A 13759-nucleotide genomic window follows, 5' to 3' on the forward strand; every position below is an offset into this window, starting at 1 on the left:
ATAAAAACAATATATTTCTGTCCAAAAGCCTCAGTAGTGACTAATCATAATGTCTCAGCTCCTTTTTCAATTTACAGAGGGACAAGGCAAGGCTGTCCGCTGTCCCCATTTCTTTTCGCAGTTGCGATAGAGCCTTTGACCGCATATATCCGGCAACAGGCAGATATCCAACCAATCACGATAGGTGGCCTACCACAACACATTTCACTATACGCAGACGATATACTTTTGTTTATAAAAAATCCTAGTAAGTCTATTCCACATCTCCTCACTTCTATTACAAAATTTGGGAATATATCAGGATTTACTGTTAATTGGGAAAAAAGTGAACTGATGACTATTATGCCCAACACTTGTCAGCAGTATATAAGATCCACCCCATTCAAAGTAGCAGAAAACTCTTTTACTTATCTTGGTGTCATAATAACTAGAAAACCGCAAGACCTTCTAAGGGCCAACTGGCAAAAGAAGATTGATCAGTTAAAAAATAACATAGACTATTGGAGAACACTGCCAATTTCAATGGTAGGTAAAATCAACGCAGTAAAGATGGTGAGTCTACCAAGATTCCTCCACCTATTTCAATCTATCCCTTCATGTATACCACAATCCTATTTTAAACAATTAGACAAGATAATTTTTCAGTTTTTATGGAATTATAAAATGGCAAGAATTAAAAAACAACATTTTTTTAAATCTAAGGATAAGGGGGGATTTGGGTTACCTTTCTTTAAAGCATATTATTGGGCAGCACACTTGAATGTATTCTCTTGGTGGAATGATGACCCATTAGAAGGAACCTGTGAACAACCGGAATGGCTTAGAATTGAACAAGCCCTTTGCTCTAATTCTTCACTGCAGGCACTATGTAACAGTCCTGGTAAGGTTAGTAAGCTTATCTATATTAATCACTTTGTTATAGGCCAGTCTTTAAAAGTTTGGAAACAAATTAAAATATATATTAAAGCTCCTAATGTATATCTTTATAGCCCCATATGTATGAATCACTCCTTCATTCCAGCTCTTAACGACAAATCTTTTTCGTTTTGGAAACAGAAGGGAATAAGGTGTGTTGGCTCACTTTATATGAATGGGCATTTCCTGTCTTTTAAAGAGCTCCAATCAGAGTTTGAGTTACCAAATTCTCACTTTTTCAGATATCTGCAAATTAGAGACTACGTCAGAAAATATTTTCCTAATTTTGAACAACTAAAAACGCATGAAAAATTAGAGGAAATAAACAGATTTAAAGCTGGAAACTCAAAAGCAGTGTCATATTTCTATAAAGTGTTAACAGATCTGGTGGAAAGTGACACAACTACAATTAGGAAAGCATGGGAGGAGGATTTAGGTTTCACTATTGAGGATGCACAATGGGAGGAATGCCTACAGAATATACATGATTGTTCAATTAATACGAGACACAACTTAATTCAATTCAAATCTCTACATAGAGTATATATGTGTAAAACTAAATTGCACAAAATTTTCCCTGAAGTGTCACCAATATGCAATAAATGCAAGGTTGCGGAGGGTACACTTCTGCATTCATTTTGGACATGTTGTAACCTTCATAAGTACTGGACAGATATTTTTGACCTGCTTTCAAAAGTGTATAAAAAAGATATTGTTCCAGATCCAATGATTGCCATTTTTGGGGTGATTTCGGTACCTTCTTTTAGTTCATATGAAAGACAGGGTATTTCTTTATTTATGGTACTTGCAAAGAGATTGATTCTTCAGAGGTGGAAACTTGACATTGTCCCAACATTTGATGTGTTGCTGAGTGAGCTAGCAGACATTATTCATATTGAGAAATTACGATTTATCAGTAATGATAAGCTTGATCTATTTTGGAAAATATGGAAGCCTGTGTTAGATTACTTAGGAATGAGATAACTTATTCACATTGTTTTGTATGCTGCATTATACTTCTGTAACTCTTAAATTGATTTACCTATATATTATGTGGTGATCGAAGTATTTTTGTATTTAATTTACTTTTTTATGTGTATGTGTATATGTATTTGTGTATGTATATGTATATATGTTATTTATTTATTACGTATATATTATTTATTTTATTATATACATATATACTTTCTTTTTTATTTTTTTTTATTTACTTTTATTTTTAATTTATCTATTAATTTATTTATTTTTTTCTTCTTCACACCCTGCTGATGTTATCACTGTGATCTGTTTGGAAACCCTATATTTTGAACATTAGAGGAATTTATTTGTAACTAGTATACCGTACTATCGCTTTCCTTTTGGACCTTTGTTCTGGAAAAGCAAATGTCATATTAAAACTGAATAAAAAAAGAATTCAAAAAAAAAAAAAATAATCAAATGAAAGTAATCAAATAAATTACAATACAAGTAACAGAACAAGTGACTGGTCTATTACACTTGCACTCCAAGAAATAATGCACAGATCTGTTCTGACAGATTTATTTTTTTTTTTGTCTTGGTCATTGCTAATGGTTATATCGATGTCATACATCAAAATTTCAGATTCAGTCTTGCATTTTAATACAGCTGTCACTCTGGAAACTTTGCAGTAGGCATTTAGCAGCGTGAGAAATAAAACTTTTTTTCAAATTATGAATGGGTTATATACAGAAAACAAACAAAGAGCACTATCTTTATAATCAATGAAGCTGACTTCACTTCCGAAAATGCATGACTTCAAGGCGACTCTGACAAAATAGGCACATCTGTACTGGCATTTTTATGAATCCTGGCTGATCATAATGACGTAAATGTCTGAAATTACATTTGCATTAAGCAACCAGTTTTCGTTTTTTTTTTTTTGTCTAAAATTTCAACTAAATTTTTACATGATATGAGACTGTAATGAGTCTACAGTAGCAGAAATAAGCCTTTTTTAATTAGAGTAAACATCCATGTTTTCTAAAAAAAGGCTGCAAACTCGTGTACAAAACACATTCATGGGGTATAACCAGCCCATTGCCTCAGGGAAGTAATCTGCTGTATACAGAGCACAAAAAGCTTTGGCCGCTCACTCGTTCACTTGATATGCACGGCCCCTCACTTCAGCTGCTCACTCATTCACACGATAAGCAGAAAGCTCCATACATGCTATATATGCTGGTGCTGCCATCGTTCTTTGCCTCTCTATGATAGGCACCATCTGTGCCACTTTGTGTGTTTTTTATATGGGTGTGTTGTGTTGCTTACACTAGCGACTGTATACACTGGCAGTATTGTAGATGGGTCGACAGTAAACTTTGCAGATATTGTTTAAGCTCAAACTAAGCTTCTAACTAAAGTTAAAGGAGTGAAACCACAATCGACCACACCCTTTAATAATGTTAAAAGGTTGAATATTTCTGAATTATAAACTTATCAATTTTGATGGGAGTGCAGTGCGCTTCCAGAGAGAGCCCGCCAACACATGCTTCTCATTGTATAGATGATAGACAAATTGTTTGTTGCTAGAATCATGTCGCATCTGGTTAGATTAAAAACTCCTACATGCAACTCACACACTGTTCTCACAGCCAATAAGACTTTCAGCCTACAGGGTCTTCTTCCCAACCACAGACAGTCATCCATTGAAGTCACCGTGATTCGAGCTCTTGTAATAATTCATTTGGTGATGAATTGAAAGTGAAGAGAGCAGTCAGTGAGGAGTGAATGAAAGTAGGACTTAAGAGAGGGTAAATGATATCTGCATGTATTCAATGTCAGCAGGAACACAGGATGGAACACCATTTACCACGAGAGGCATAATTCTCATCTCCCCTGGGGCACCAAACAGCCATCTTTACCGAGGGGAAGTTGGGTGTATTGCACTGTGGGATATGGGTTCTACATATTCCATGCTATGCTGTACTGTCTACACATTTCAGCAAATTGTAATTTGAGTATTCGTCACGTCTACCTGTCTTTAAGCGCGCATACAGTCGTGAGTTTCTGCTCGATGTCGGCAGAATCACATTTTTAGAGTTGAACTCAGCGCACGCCGAAGAGCTGCGGGACCTCGGTCTGCTCCGAAAGCCCACTCCATCACCGACTCCCACTACTGCATCTCGCCCACAGCGGAGGCGCTACAAGCGGTGTGAGAGGAAGCAGAAGAGGGGTAAGCGCGGAGGTATCCGAGCTAGGCTAGCGGCCAACCCACACAAGCCAGCTATCCCCACCATCGTACTGGCGAACGTACGCTCTTTGGACAATAAACTGGACTACAGCCGACTACTTCGCTCTACTCAGAGGACTGTAAGAGACTGTTGTGTTTACGGAAACATGGCTTAACAACAGCATACCGGACTGCGCCATACAGCTCGACCAGCTAACATGCTATCGAGCTGACAGAGCTCTCGTCGAGGGAGGTAAGATCCGCGGCGGCGGGCTTTGTGTTTACATCAATGATGCATGGTGCCGCGACGCTGTTGTGGTCTGCAAACACTGCTCACCCTTGGTGGAGTTTATGATTATTAAGTGCCGGCCGTTCTATCTACCGAGGGAATATACAGCCATACTGCTCGTTGCTGTATACATCCCTCCCAGCTCCAACAACAACAACAGGAGTGAGGCACTAAATGATCTGTACCAGCACACCAGTGAGCAGCAGACAGCCCACCCAGATACTTTTCTCATCTTGGCTGGGGATTTCAACCACACAGACTTAAAGAGTGTTTTCCCAAAAATATATCGACACATAGACTTTCCAACAAGGGGAAAAAATACGCTGGACTTTGTTTATACCACCCAGAGGGGAGCTTACAAGGCCCTCCCCCTCCCCCACATCGGAGCCCTATCACTGTCATGCTAATGCCTGCATACAGACCGCTCGTTAAAGTCATCAAACCAATACACAAACAGATACAAGTGTGGCCGGAAGGGTCGTCAGAGGCACTTCAAGACTGTTTTGACACCACTGACTGAAATATGTTTAAACAGGCTGCCACATACAACAACACTACAGACCTCCAAGAGTACTCAGAGACTGTCACTGCCTACATCACCAAGTGCATTGATGATGTAACGGTCACAAAATCCATCACTGTCAGGGCCAACCAGAAGCCGTGGATGACAGGGGAGGTCTACAGACTTCTGAAGGCTTGGAACGCTGCCTTTAGATCTGGAGATGAGGAGCGCCTGAAGACAGCTAGGGCTAACCTTTCCTGTGGCATCAGAGAGGCCAAGAGACAGTACTCCAGGAGGATAGCTCATCGTTTCAGCGACAGCAGAGACACTCGGAGCCTGTGGCAGGGGATACAGACCTATCACGGACTACAAGCCCCCACCACAGACCTGTGACAGCACCAGCTGAACGAGCTGAATGCCTTCTTTGCTCGCTTTGAGGCACAAAACAGCACCACTGCACAGAAGAATACACCTCCTCCTGGCGACCAGGTGATGACGCTGTCCCCAGACAGTGTGAGGAGATCCCTCAGCAGGATCAATGCACGCAAAGCTCTGGGTCCTGACAACATTCCTGGGCGTGTACTGAGAGACTGTGCAGTGGAACTCACTGATGTCTTCACAGACATTTTCAACATCTCGTTAAATCAGGCCATTGTCCCCACATGCTTCAAAGCTACCACCATCATTCCAGTCCCGAAGAAGTCATCTCCATCCTGCTTCAATGACTACCGTCCAATAGCACTCACTCCTATTCTCATGAAGTGCTTTGAACGGCTAGTCATGCACCACATCAAGTCTGTCCTCCCCCCCTCCCTGGACCCCTTCCAGTTTGCATATAGGTCCAACCGCTCAACCGATGATGCCATCGCCACTGCCCTCCACCCAGCCCTCACACATCTGGACAAAAAAGACTCATATGTCAGGATGCTGTTCATAGACTTCAGTTCAGCATTCAACACAATCATCACTCAACAGCTCACTCACAAACTGGTCCAGCTGGGGCTCAACACCTCTCTGTGCAACTGGCTGTTGGACTTCCTGACCGGGAGACCTCAGGCAGTACGGATCGGCATTAACACATCCAGCACCATCACACTGAACACTGGGGCCCCCCAAGGATGTGTGCTGAGCCCCCTCCTCTTCACTCTGCTGACCCACGACTGCACACAGTCACACAACTCCAACCTCTTCATTAAGTTTGCGGATGACACGACTGTGGTGGGTCTCATTAGCAACAGAGATGAGACAAATTACAGGAGCGAGGTGAGCCGCCTGGCCGGGTGGTGCAGTGACAACAATCTCTCTCTGAATGTGGAGAAGACGAAGGAGATTGTGGTTGACTTCAGGAGAGTACACACTCAACATGCCCCTCTGACCATCAATGGTGCGACTGTGGAGAGAGTGAGCAGTACCAAGTTCCTGGGTGTGCACATCACAGAGGACCTCTCCTGGACTAACAACACTGTAGCATTGGCCAAGAAAGCATAGCAGCGCCTCTACTTCCTCCGCAAACTAGAACTGACTAGCTGCATCACTGTGTGGTATGGCGCTTGCAACGCATCCTGCCGCAAGTCACTTCAACGCACAGTGAGAGCAGCTGAGAAGATCGTTGGTGTCTCTCTCCCCTCCCTCCAGGACATTTACAGCACCCGTCTCACCCGCAAAGCCCTCCGCATTGCAGGCGATCCCACCCACCCGACACACAGCTTCATACATCAGGATGCCAGGAAGCTGAAGTCCCTCCCGTCCTTGCCCCCCCTCCCCTCCCCTCTTTTACCCCATGCAACACTGAACACTGATGATACTACGACCCCCCCACCCAGCTCCCCACATCCCCAGGACCCTTCCACCCCCACCCACTTAAAAACTGTGACCAGCACCTGTCACTTGTGCAGCATTGGACTGAGCACTACCTCATCCAGCATTGACTGTAAACTACCTCTTCGGATAGTCTGATAAAAAGACTGTTCTCTTGTCACTTTAACAGACTGATAAGCTCTTCTTGCACTACACATATATCTGCACAGTTTTGTTTTATTTAACTGGTTTGCACTATCTGCCATGTGCCTTATGCCACTTTATCTATCTCTTTCTTTATTTTTCTACAATGTCCTCATTTGTATATCTGTATAGTTGTATGTACATATGTTTAAACTGTATTTATCCGTATTTGAACGTCTACTGTCAGTGTCTTAAATGTTAACTGTGTAGGATATCAGAGACTGAATCAGACAAAGTGAAGCTGCGATCAGAACATTGAAACATGAGAAGCTGAGATTCCAGAAAGAGAGGCTCCAAGAAACAGGATATCATAAATCTGTCCGGAGTCCTAGCTCCAACTAGCTGAAGCAATCCTAACTAGCAAGCTCTCTTTCACCAAACAACTTGCAACACTGAGGAAAAAAGAAACACTTATTGATAATTCCAATTCAAGAAGGAGACTGTCAAATTGGTTGCAAGTAATCAAGACTGATGTTCACGTGTAAACCTGTGATAGAAAATCATTAGCTACAGACTCTTTCGGGCGTGTCTCCACACATAAAAGACCGTCCAAACCAACATTCCTTCGTTCTCCTTAGAACTATACAAAAACTTTCTTCTCCATATGCACATAAAATCATCCTAAAAGGACATTTTTATGTTGTACCCACATATCATGTTTTAATCAAATAATATGTATGTCTTTTTAATCATTATTGAATAGCTCGAGCCTTAAAGATAAATATTGCATATTTAGTATGTATGAGCTCGAAAATTCATGATGTGAATGTTTCTTCCAATCAATTCTTTGTCAAATGCATCATAGTCTTATTATGAAATCATGTTCAAAAAGCTATACTTTGCCAAAGCCTGTAAAATTCGGACCATGTGACTGATAACAAGCTGATTTATGATGTGAAGAACACACCCTAGCTAAGCAAGGACCGTACCTGGTTGGTCGGGACGTCCAGATGGGACGGTCCAGAAGCTGAGTTTAAAACCTCAGGACATCGTAAAATACCCTCTCTCTTGCCTGTTACATCACTCTTCGTACCCTTCTCTCTGACTCTCGTCCCTCTCACCGCGTGCTGCTCTTTGAGCATGCTCAGGCCTCATGTGCCATAATGAGAAGGAAAACAACTTAGTCTCATTACATCATTTTATTTTATTATTTTACGTTGGTTTTCTTTTCTTTCCGTGGAGTTTCGTGTGTTAATGTTAAAGCTTCGACTGCACTTCTTCAAACGTCCAGCAAGCCAACGCCCAAGAGACATCACTTCAAAGACTACTGAACTTCCAGCCAATCAGACACTTCGGGAAACCCCCTGTCTGCAACGAGGACACAACCCCGTTACGCAGGCAAAGCAACACACACCTCCAGATTCTAACAGGTTCTAATTGGTGTATTTAATATAAATTTTAGCCTCATTGAGAAACTCAAAGCGAGGGTTAAATAAGTGATTGATGGTTGTTCAGGTCTATGCAATAGAACATATTGCTGTGAACTTGGGATTTCACATTTCCATTCTCTTAAACTCATCCTTTCCTCACTTTCTCTCTTTCTGCAACGTGTGAACGTGTGAATGCTTGTGTTCATGTGTTAGATTAGTTTATGTCTTAGGTTTATATAAATAAAATCTGATTTATATTTTAAAAGAGAAGTATCTTGTGTTTTCTGCTCACAAATTAATGCCTTAATCTGTCGATTTCGTTACTGTGCTATTTAATAGTGTTTTCACTATATTTGGGATTTTAATATCCAGATACGGCTCGTTCAGTGAATCGCCGTAACACTGATTCTGTTCAAATCCCTAAAAAATCATAAATGATTCCCTTTGAGCTAAATTAAACTATTTGTTTAAACTATATTAATATTATATGTAATTAACCTTACAACTGTATGTGCCGTACATGTGGAAGAATTGACAATAAAGCAGACTTGACTTGACTTGAAATAACAGAAAACCTCTCTCACCTGAACCTCTTCTCCTCGCACTGACTGGTCTCCTAACAATGGCTCTGCTGGGGGAGCGTTGATAGTGACAGACTTCTCCATGCGACTGCTCTCCTTACTGCGGGATTTGTGGCGGTCCCGGCTACGCTCTCTGAGAAACATGGGCACAACAGTGAAGTTAGGTATAGGTCCTTCTGATAGAGAAAAAGTAGTATGTCAAGGAGAATAATTTGTCCTTTCAGGAGTAATTCATCCAAAATGACATTGCACTGACTGGTTAGATCGGTCACAGAAGTGAATTCGGATATATATAGTGGACAGAATTTAGTGTAGACAAATGAATGTGGCCAAGTGTAAAAGGAACATGCACACCAAATCAGACAGCTATCCCATCTACCAAAAAAACAACAACACATGCAGTGACCAAGTGTTCAGTAAATGCACTCTTTTTCCAAAGTGGTCAGTCTTTTATCTATCGCCCTGATAAATTCCTACTCCAACACTGACCTATCCATAAAATCATCCCTCCTCCCTCTAATTCACTAAGCATCACCCCGTCTCAGCCCATTATCCAGTCATAAGCCAGACAACCCAGCCCCCAAACCTCATGTCTGCCCAGACTAAACCATTGCGCTCTGGAAAAACATTAATCTGAAACAACTTTTAGCTGTGCTGTTTTCATACCCCCAGTCACCATATGCCGAGAGCAGACACATGTTCTAATCCTCATGTTTTGCACACACATTCCCACCTCAGCACACGTAAAACTACACAAAATGTAATCGTGACAGAATAACAAAAGCTGCTATCACCCATCCTTTGGATAAGACACCAAAACAATGTCCTGACTCTCTGTGGTCACTAAAAATCCCATGTTTTTTCTTGACCGGAGGAGGTGGAGGTACTGGTCTGCTTATCTCTAATGATTGGAAATGTAATCCTTTTACCATCTCTGGGTATTCACAACTCCTTTGAATCACATTCAGTTACTATTACCCACACTCTTAAAATCCATTTTATAGTTGTTTATTGACCCCAAGGACCAAGGACCCTCAGATTTGCTTTATACAACACTAGGAAGATCAGGCCCTTTCTTTCGGAACATGCTACACAACTCCTTATTCAAGCTCTTGTTCTGTCCAGACTGGACTATTACAATGCTCTCTTGGCAGGTCTTCCAGCCAGTTCTATCAAACCTCTACAATTAATCCAGAATGCGGCTGCAAGATAATTCTTTAACGAGCCAAAAAGGATGCATGTCACAGCTCTGTTCATCAATTTGCACTGGCTAACAATAGCTTCTCACATTGTTTTGCCAACAAAACCACCACTGGCTCTGCACCCCTTTATCTAAATTCACTACTTCAGACTTATGCGCCCTCTAGAAGCTTGTGTTCTGCAAGTGAATGGCGCATTATTGTTCCATCCAAAAAAAGGCACAATATCACTTTCACTGACTTTTACATTAACTGTTCCCTCCTGGTGTAATAACCTGCCCAACTCAATTTGAGCAGCTGAGTCCTTAGCCATCTTCAAGAAACAGCTAAAAACACATTTCTTCCATCTTTATTTGACCCTCTAATTCTAGCACTCTCTATTCTAATTCCATTTTATGTACTTGTTGACTTAACCCTCTAACACTTGCACTCTCTATTCGTTTTCTAACTACTTGTTTTCTTTTTTATATATATATATATATACAGTATATAAATATATTTATATTTATATGACTAAATGTAAATGTAAATGAAAACATTGGGGGTCCAATCCCGCCGTACTGCAGAAATCTGCTCATAGACCTCTGTGAATTACGGCCTTCTGAGTGTTCTGAACAACTCGTGTCTTTCCATCAATCACAAGAGCGGTTCTGCAGTTAGGTAAAGAAATAACTTTTTTGGTGCAAAAAATGTATACATTAATTTCGAGAAATACAACATTAAAATCTGACACTGCATTCCATGTCCTGTGATCGGTGTAATATGTCCTGTGATCGGTGTAATATGTAAGGGTTCATGCACAGATGATCCTTGTTGCAAAGTGGTTTACAAGCATTTTCTATCAGTTATTTGATTTCTGCATTTGACAGTTTACATTCATGTTTTTACTGTGCTAGTTATGATAAAAGTCATGAGATTACAAAAATTGCATTGCAATAAGGAGATTATTGCATCATGTGCTCAGTAGACATGAGTTTGGCTACAGTGCAGCGCTGTTAACATTTGATGCAACAAGTTCTACATCTACAGTTCAGTTCTACAAATAAAGTACAGTTCTACATATAAAACAACATCTTGGCATCTGTTAACAGTAAAAATGCAGTAAAGGTTTTCAAGAGAATTCCACATGTAATACTCATTTAATATGCAAAGATGTTAGCCAATCATAGCAGTGGGCATATACAATGAAGTCTCAAAGCAGACATGCCCCTTCCAACTAAGCATTCAAAGAGGGCTAAAATTAGGGTAGAACATGACTTGTAAATCTAAATTTTGAACAGAGTTACAGACAGTAGTAAAAATAAAAAACAAATTCCACCTAGATGTGAAAATACTAAATATTATATAAAATTATAATGTTATAAATATAAAATCTGCAGTTCATATATACATACAAGGAATAAATACTTGAAATATATTTGATTTAGTAAACAGATAAACAAGGGGATAAAAATAGTGCAACAAGTAACATAGCCTATATAGGCTATGCTATGCTGAGTTTCAGTTCATTTTTGTGACACGCTTAATTTGTTCACAGAAAGGAAACTCAAATGGCAGAAAGCGACATCCTATTTGTTTTCTTTATTTTACAAAAGCACAATGTTTTGTTTTCATTGTGAGTGTACACAAATAAAAGTAGACCTTTTACAGTGATGCATTATTAATAAGACAATAAATGACGGGAGTGTTTTAAGTTGATTCTGCTGTTATACGGAAACAGTCGAAGTGATCGCGCGCAGACACACAAAATATAACTTCCAGCATTGCTAACTTGACAGCGCAGTTGGTACTTTATCAAACTAAAATACAGTGAACCAAACATCAGCGCGCCCACCTCTGTGTCACCATTGGAACGTGACTGAAGTACAAAGCCTATAATTTACATAATGAATAATAGTTTCGCATTCAGATACATCGCAAATATGGAAATATTATGGAATATTTGGATTTGTGTCAAATGAGAGAGGTAGGATACACGAGCACAAAGCTCCATTTTGCGAACAGTTGAATGTGCAAGCCTTTAAAGTATACAAAAATCGGGTTGTGAGCGTTCATATGACGCAATTAAGTATATTTTGGGCTAAAGTATACTCCTTTGTCAGTGAGATAAGCGCTCGGAATCAGCACATGGTCACTGTCTAGTGGGCTTTGCTTTCAAGTGCGCAACTCATGGCATTCGCCTGTTCTTCTGCTGATGGTTATCAAACAGCGTTGCATTACTACAGGTGCCCCCTTCTGGATTGAGGGTGAATTGCCTGTATTCGTTGTAAGGCCTCATACACTGAACCGAGATGTCCGTACCGTGACGGTTCGGTACGAATACATGTATCGTTACACCCCTACTTTTAACCATTTGAGTCAGTCAACCCTGTAAAGGTTTTACACATTTAATGGAGTGGAACCCTATTAATTATGCAGCAAGAAATCATTCAAGAGAACTATCATTCGTTATATATTAAGTTATTATTTAGAGTTAAATTATGACATAAAAATATCGAAGAAACCCCAGTGATCCAGTGTCTATGTTTTTAATATATTATATTTTAAAATAAAACATTTTCAATTGTTTTTAAAAGTTTTCATGCATGTTTTGGCCTGTTTTGCTGTATTTACACAGTTTTGACCTGCACCAGTGTGTGGGGTTTCGAGAACTGCAAATAGTAAAGCATTTTAAAAAGTAACTGACCCTTCACAAAGAGCTTGACTGACAGGCAATCTGACCAATCATAACCATTTGTCCGACAAACAAATCAGACAGGAGACTTTGATGGACTTAATCTTGAAAAATTGTATTGACATCTTTCCGCGGTTGAAATAAAATACGTTCTGATGTTCATTCATGTTTATTTCTTGCTTTACGTAGGCCAAATATGAAAAGACGATCGGTTCACGTGCCGCTTGAAGTGAAGCAATAGTGATCTGTCATGACACATTAATGAGCCACAAAATGGTATTTATTGTTTTAATTTCTTAAAAAATGTCCAAATTTGAAAGCTGAGACTTTGAAAGAAGCTTTTTTTCATACCAGAAGTAACCTGCTCTGTCTTGTCTTTCGGCACGTTGTCAGTTTCCTCTTTGCGCTTTAATTTTTCACTGCATGAGAACATGATGTGTAGTGTGAGTATGGCAAGCAGTTTTTACTTTTATTCCTTCACAGGATATGAATCCTTGATATCAACAATTCAATTTTCACTAGTTAAAATGCTAATTCTTGATATCAGGAATTGGATTTCTACTAGTAACAATGGCTATTTTTGATATCAGCAATACATTTCCACTAGTAACAATGTTAATTCTTGATATCAACAATTCAATTTTCACTAGTTAAAATGCTAATTATTGATATCATGAATTAAATTTCAACTAGTAAAAACTATAATTCTTGATACCTGTAATTGTATTTTCACTAGTTAAATGTCACCATAGGTTGCCATTCAAATCCAATTGTTGATATCAAGAATTAATTTCTTACTAGTTCCAATTTCACATATCAGAAATACAATTCTTACTAGTAAAAATTTCTATTCTTGATATCAACAATTTAATTCTTGATTTAATTGTCACTAGTGACAATGTTAATTTCTGATATCTGAAAATGTATTTTTGATATCAACAATTGGGAGGGTAATTTCTGATATCTAAAATTCTGTTACTAGTAATGATCACATTCATGATATCAGAAATTAACATTGTCACTAGTGACAATTAAATT

The 13759-nt window shown here is 39.5% G+C and overlaps 1 protein-coding gene across 2 annotated transcripts in view; it reads right to left on the bottom strand.

Moving 5' to 3' along the window:
* LOC306873941 (vang-like protein 1) overlaps positions 1–13759 on the bottom strand; it is a 103197-nt gene that overhangs the window by 44997 nt on the left and 44441 nt on the right. For both annotated transcript variants that reach the window (XM_079423539.1, XM_079423538.1), the window contains exon 3: positions 8852–8981. In XM_079423539.1, the coding sequence (XP_079279665.1) occupies positions 8852–8981 (130 nt within the window). The remainder of the gene's footprint in view (positions 1–8851; positions 8982–13759) is intronic.

This window comes from Barbus barbus (genome assembly GCF_936440315.1).
Source record: "Barbus barbus genome assembly, chromosome: 8".
Classification (NCBI taxonomy): Eukaryota; Metazoa; Chordata; class Actinopteri; order Cypriniformes; family Cyprinidae; genus Barbus; species Barbus barbus.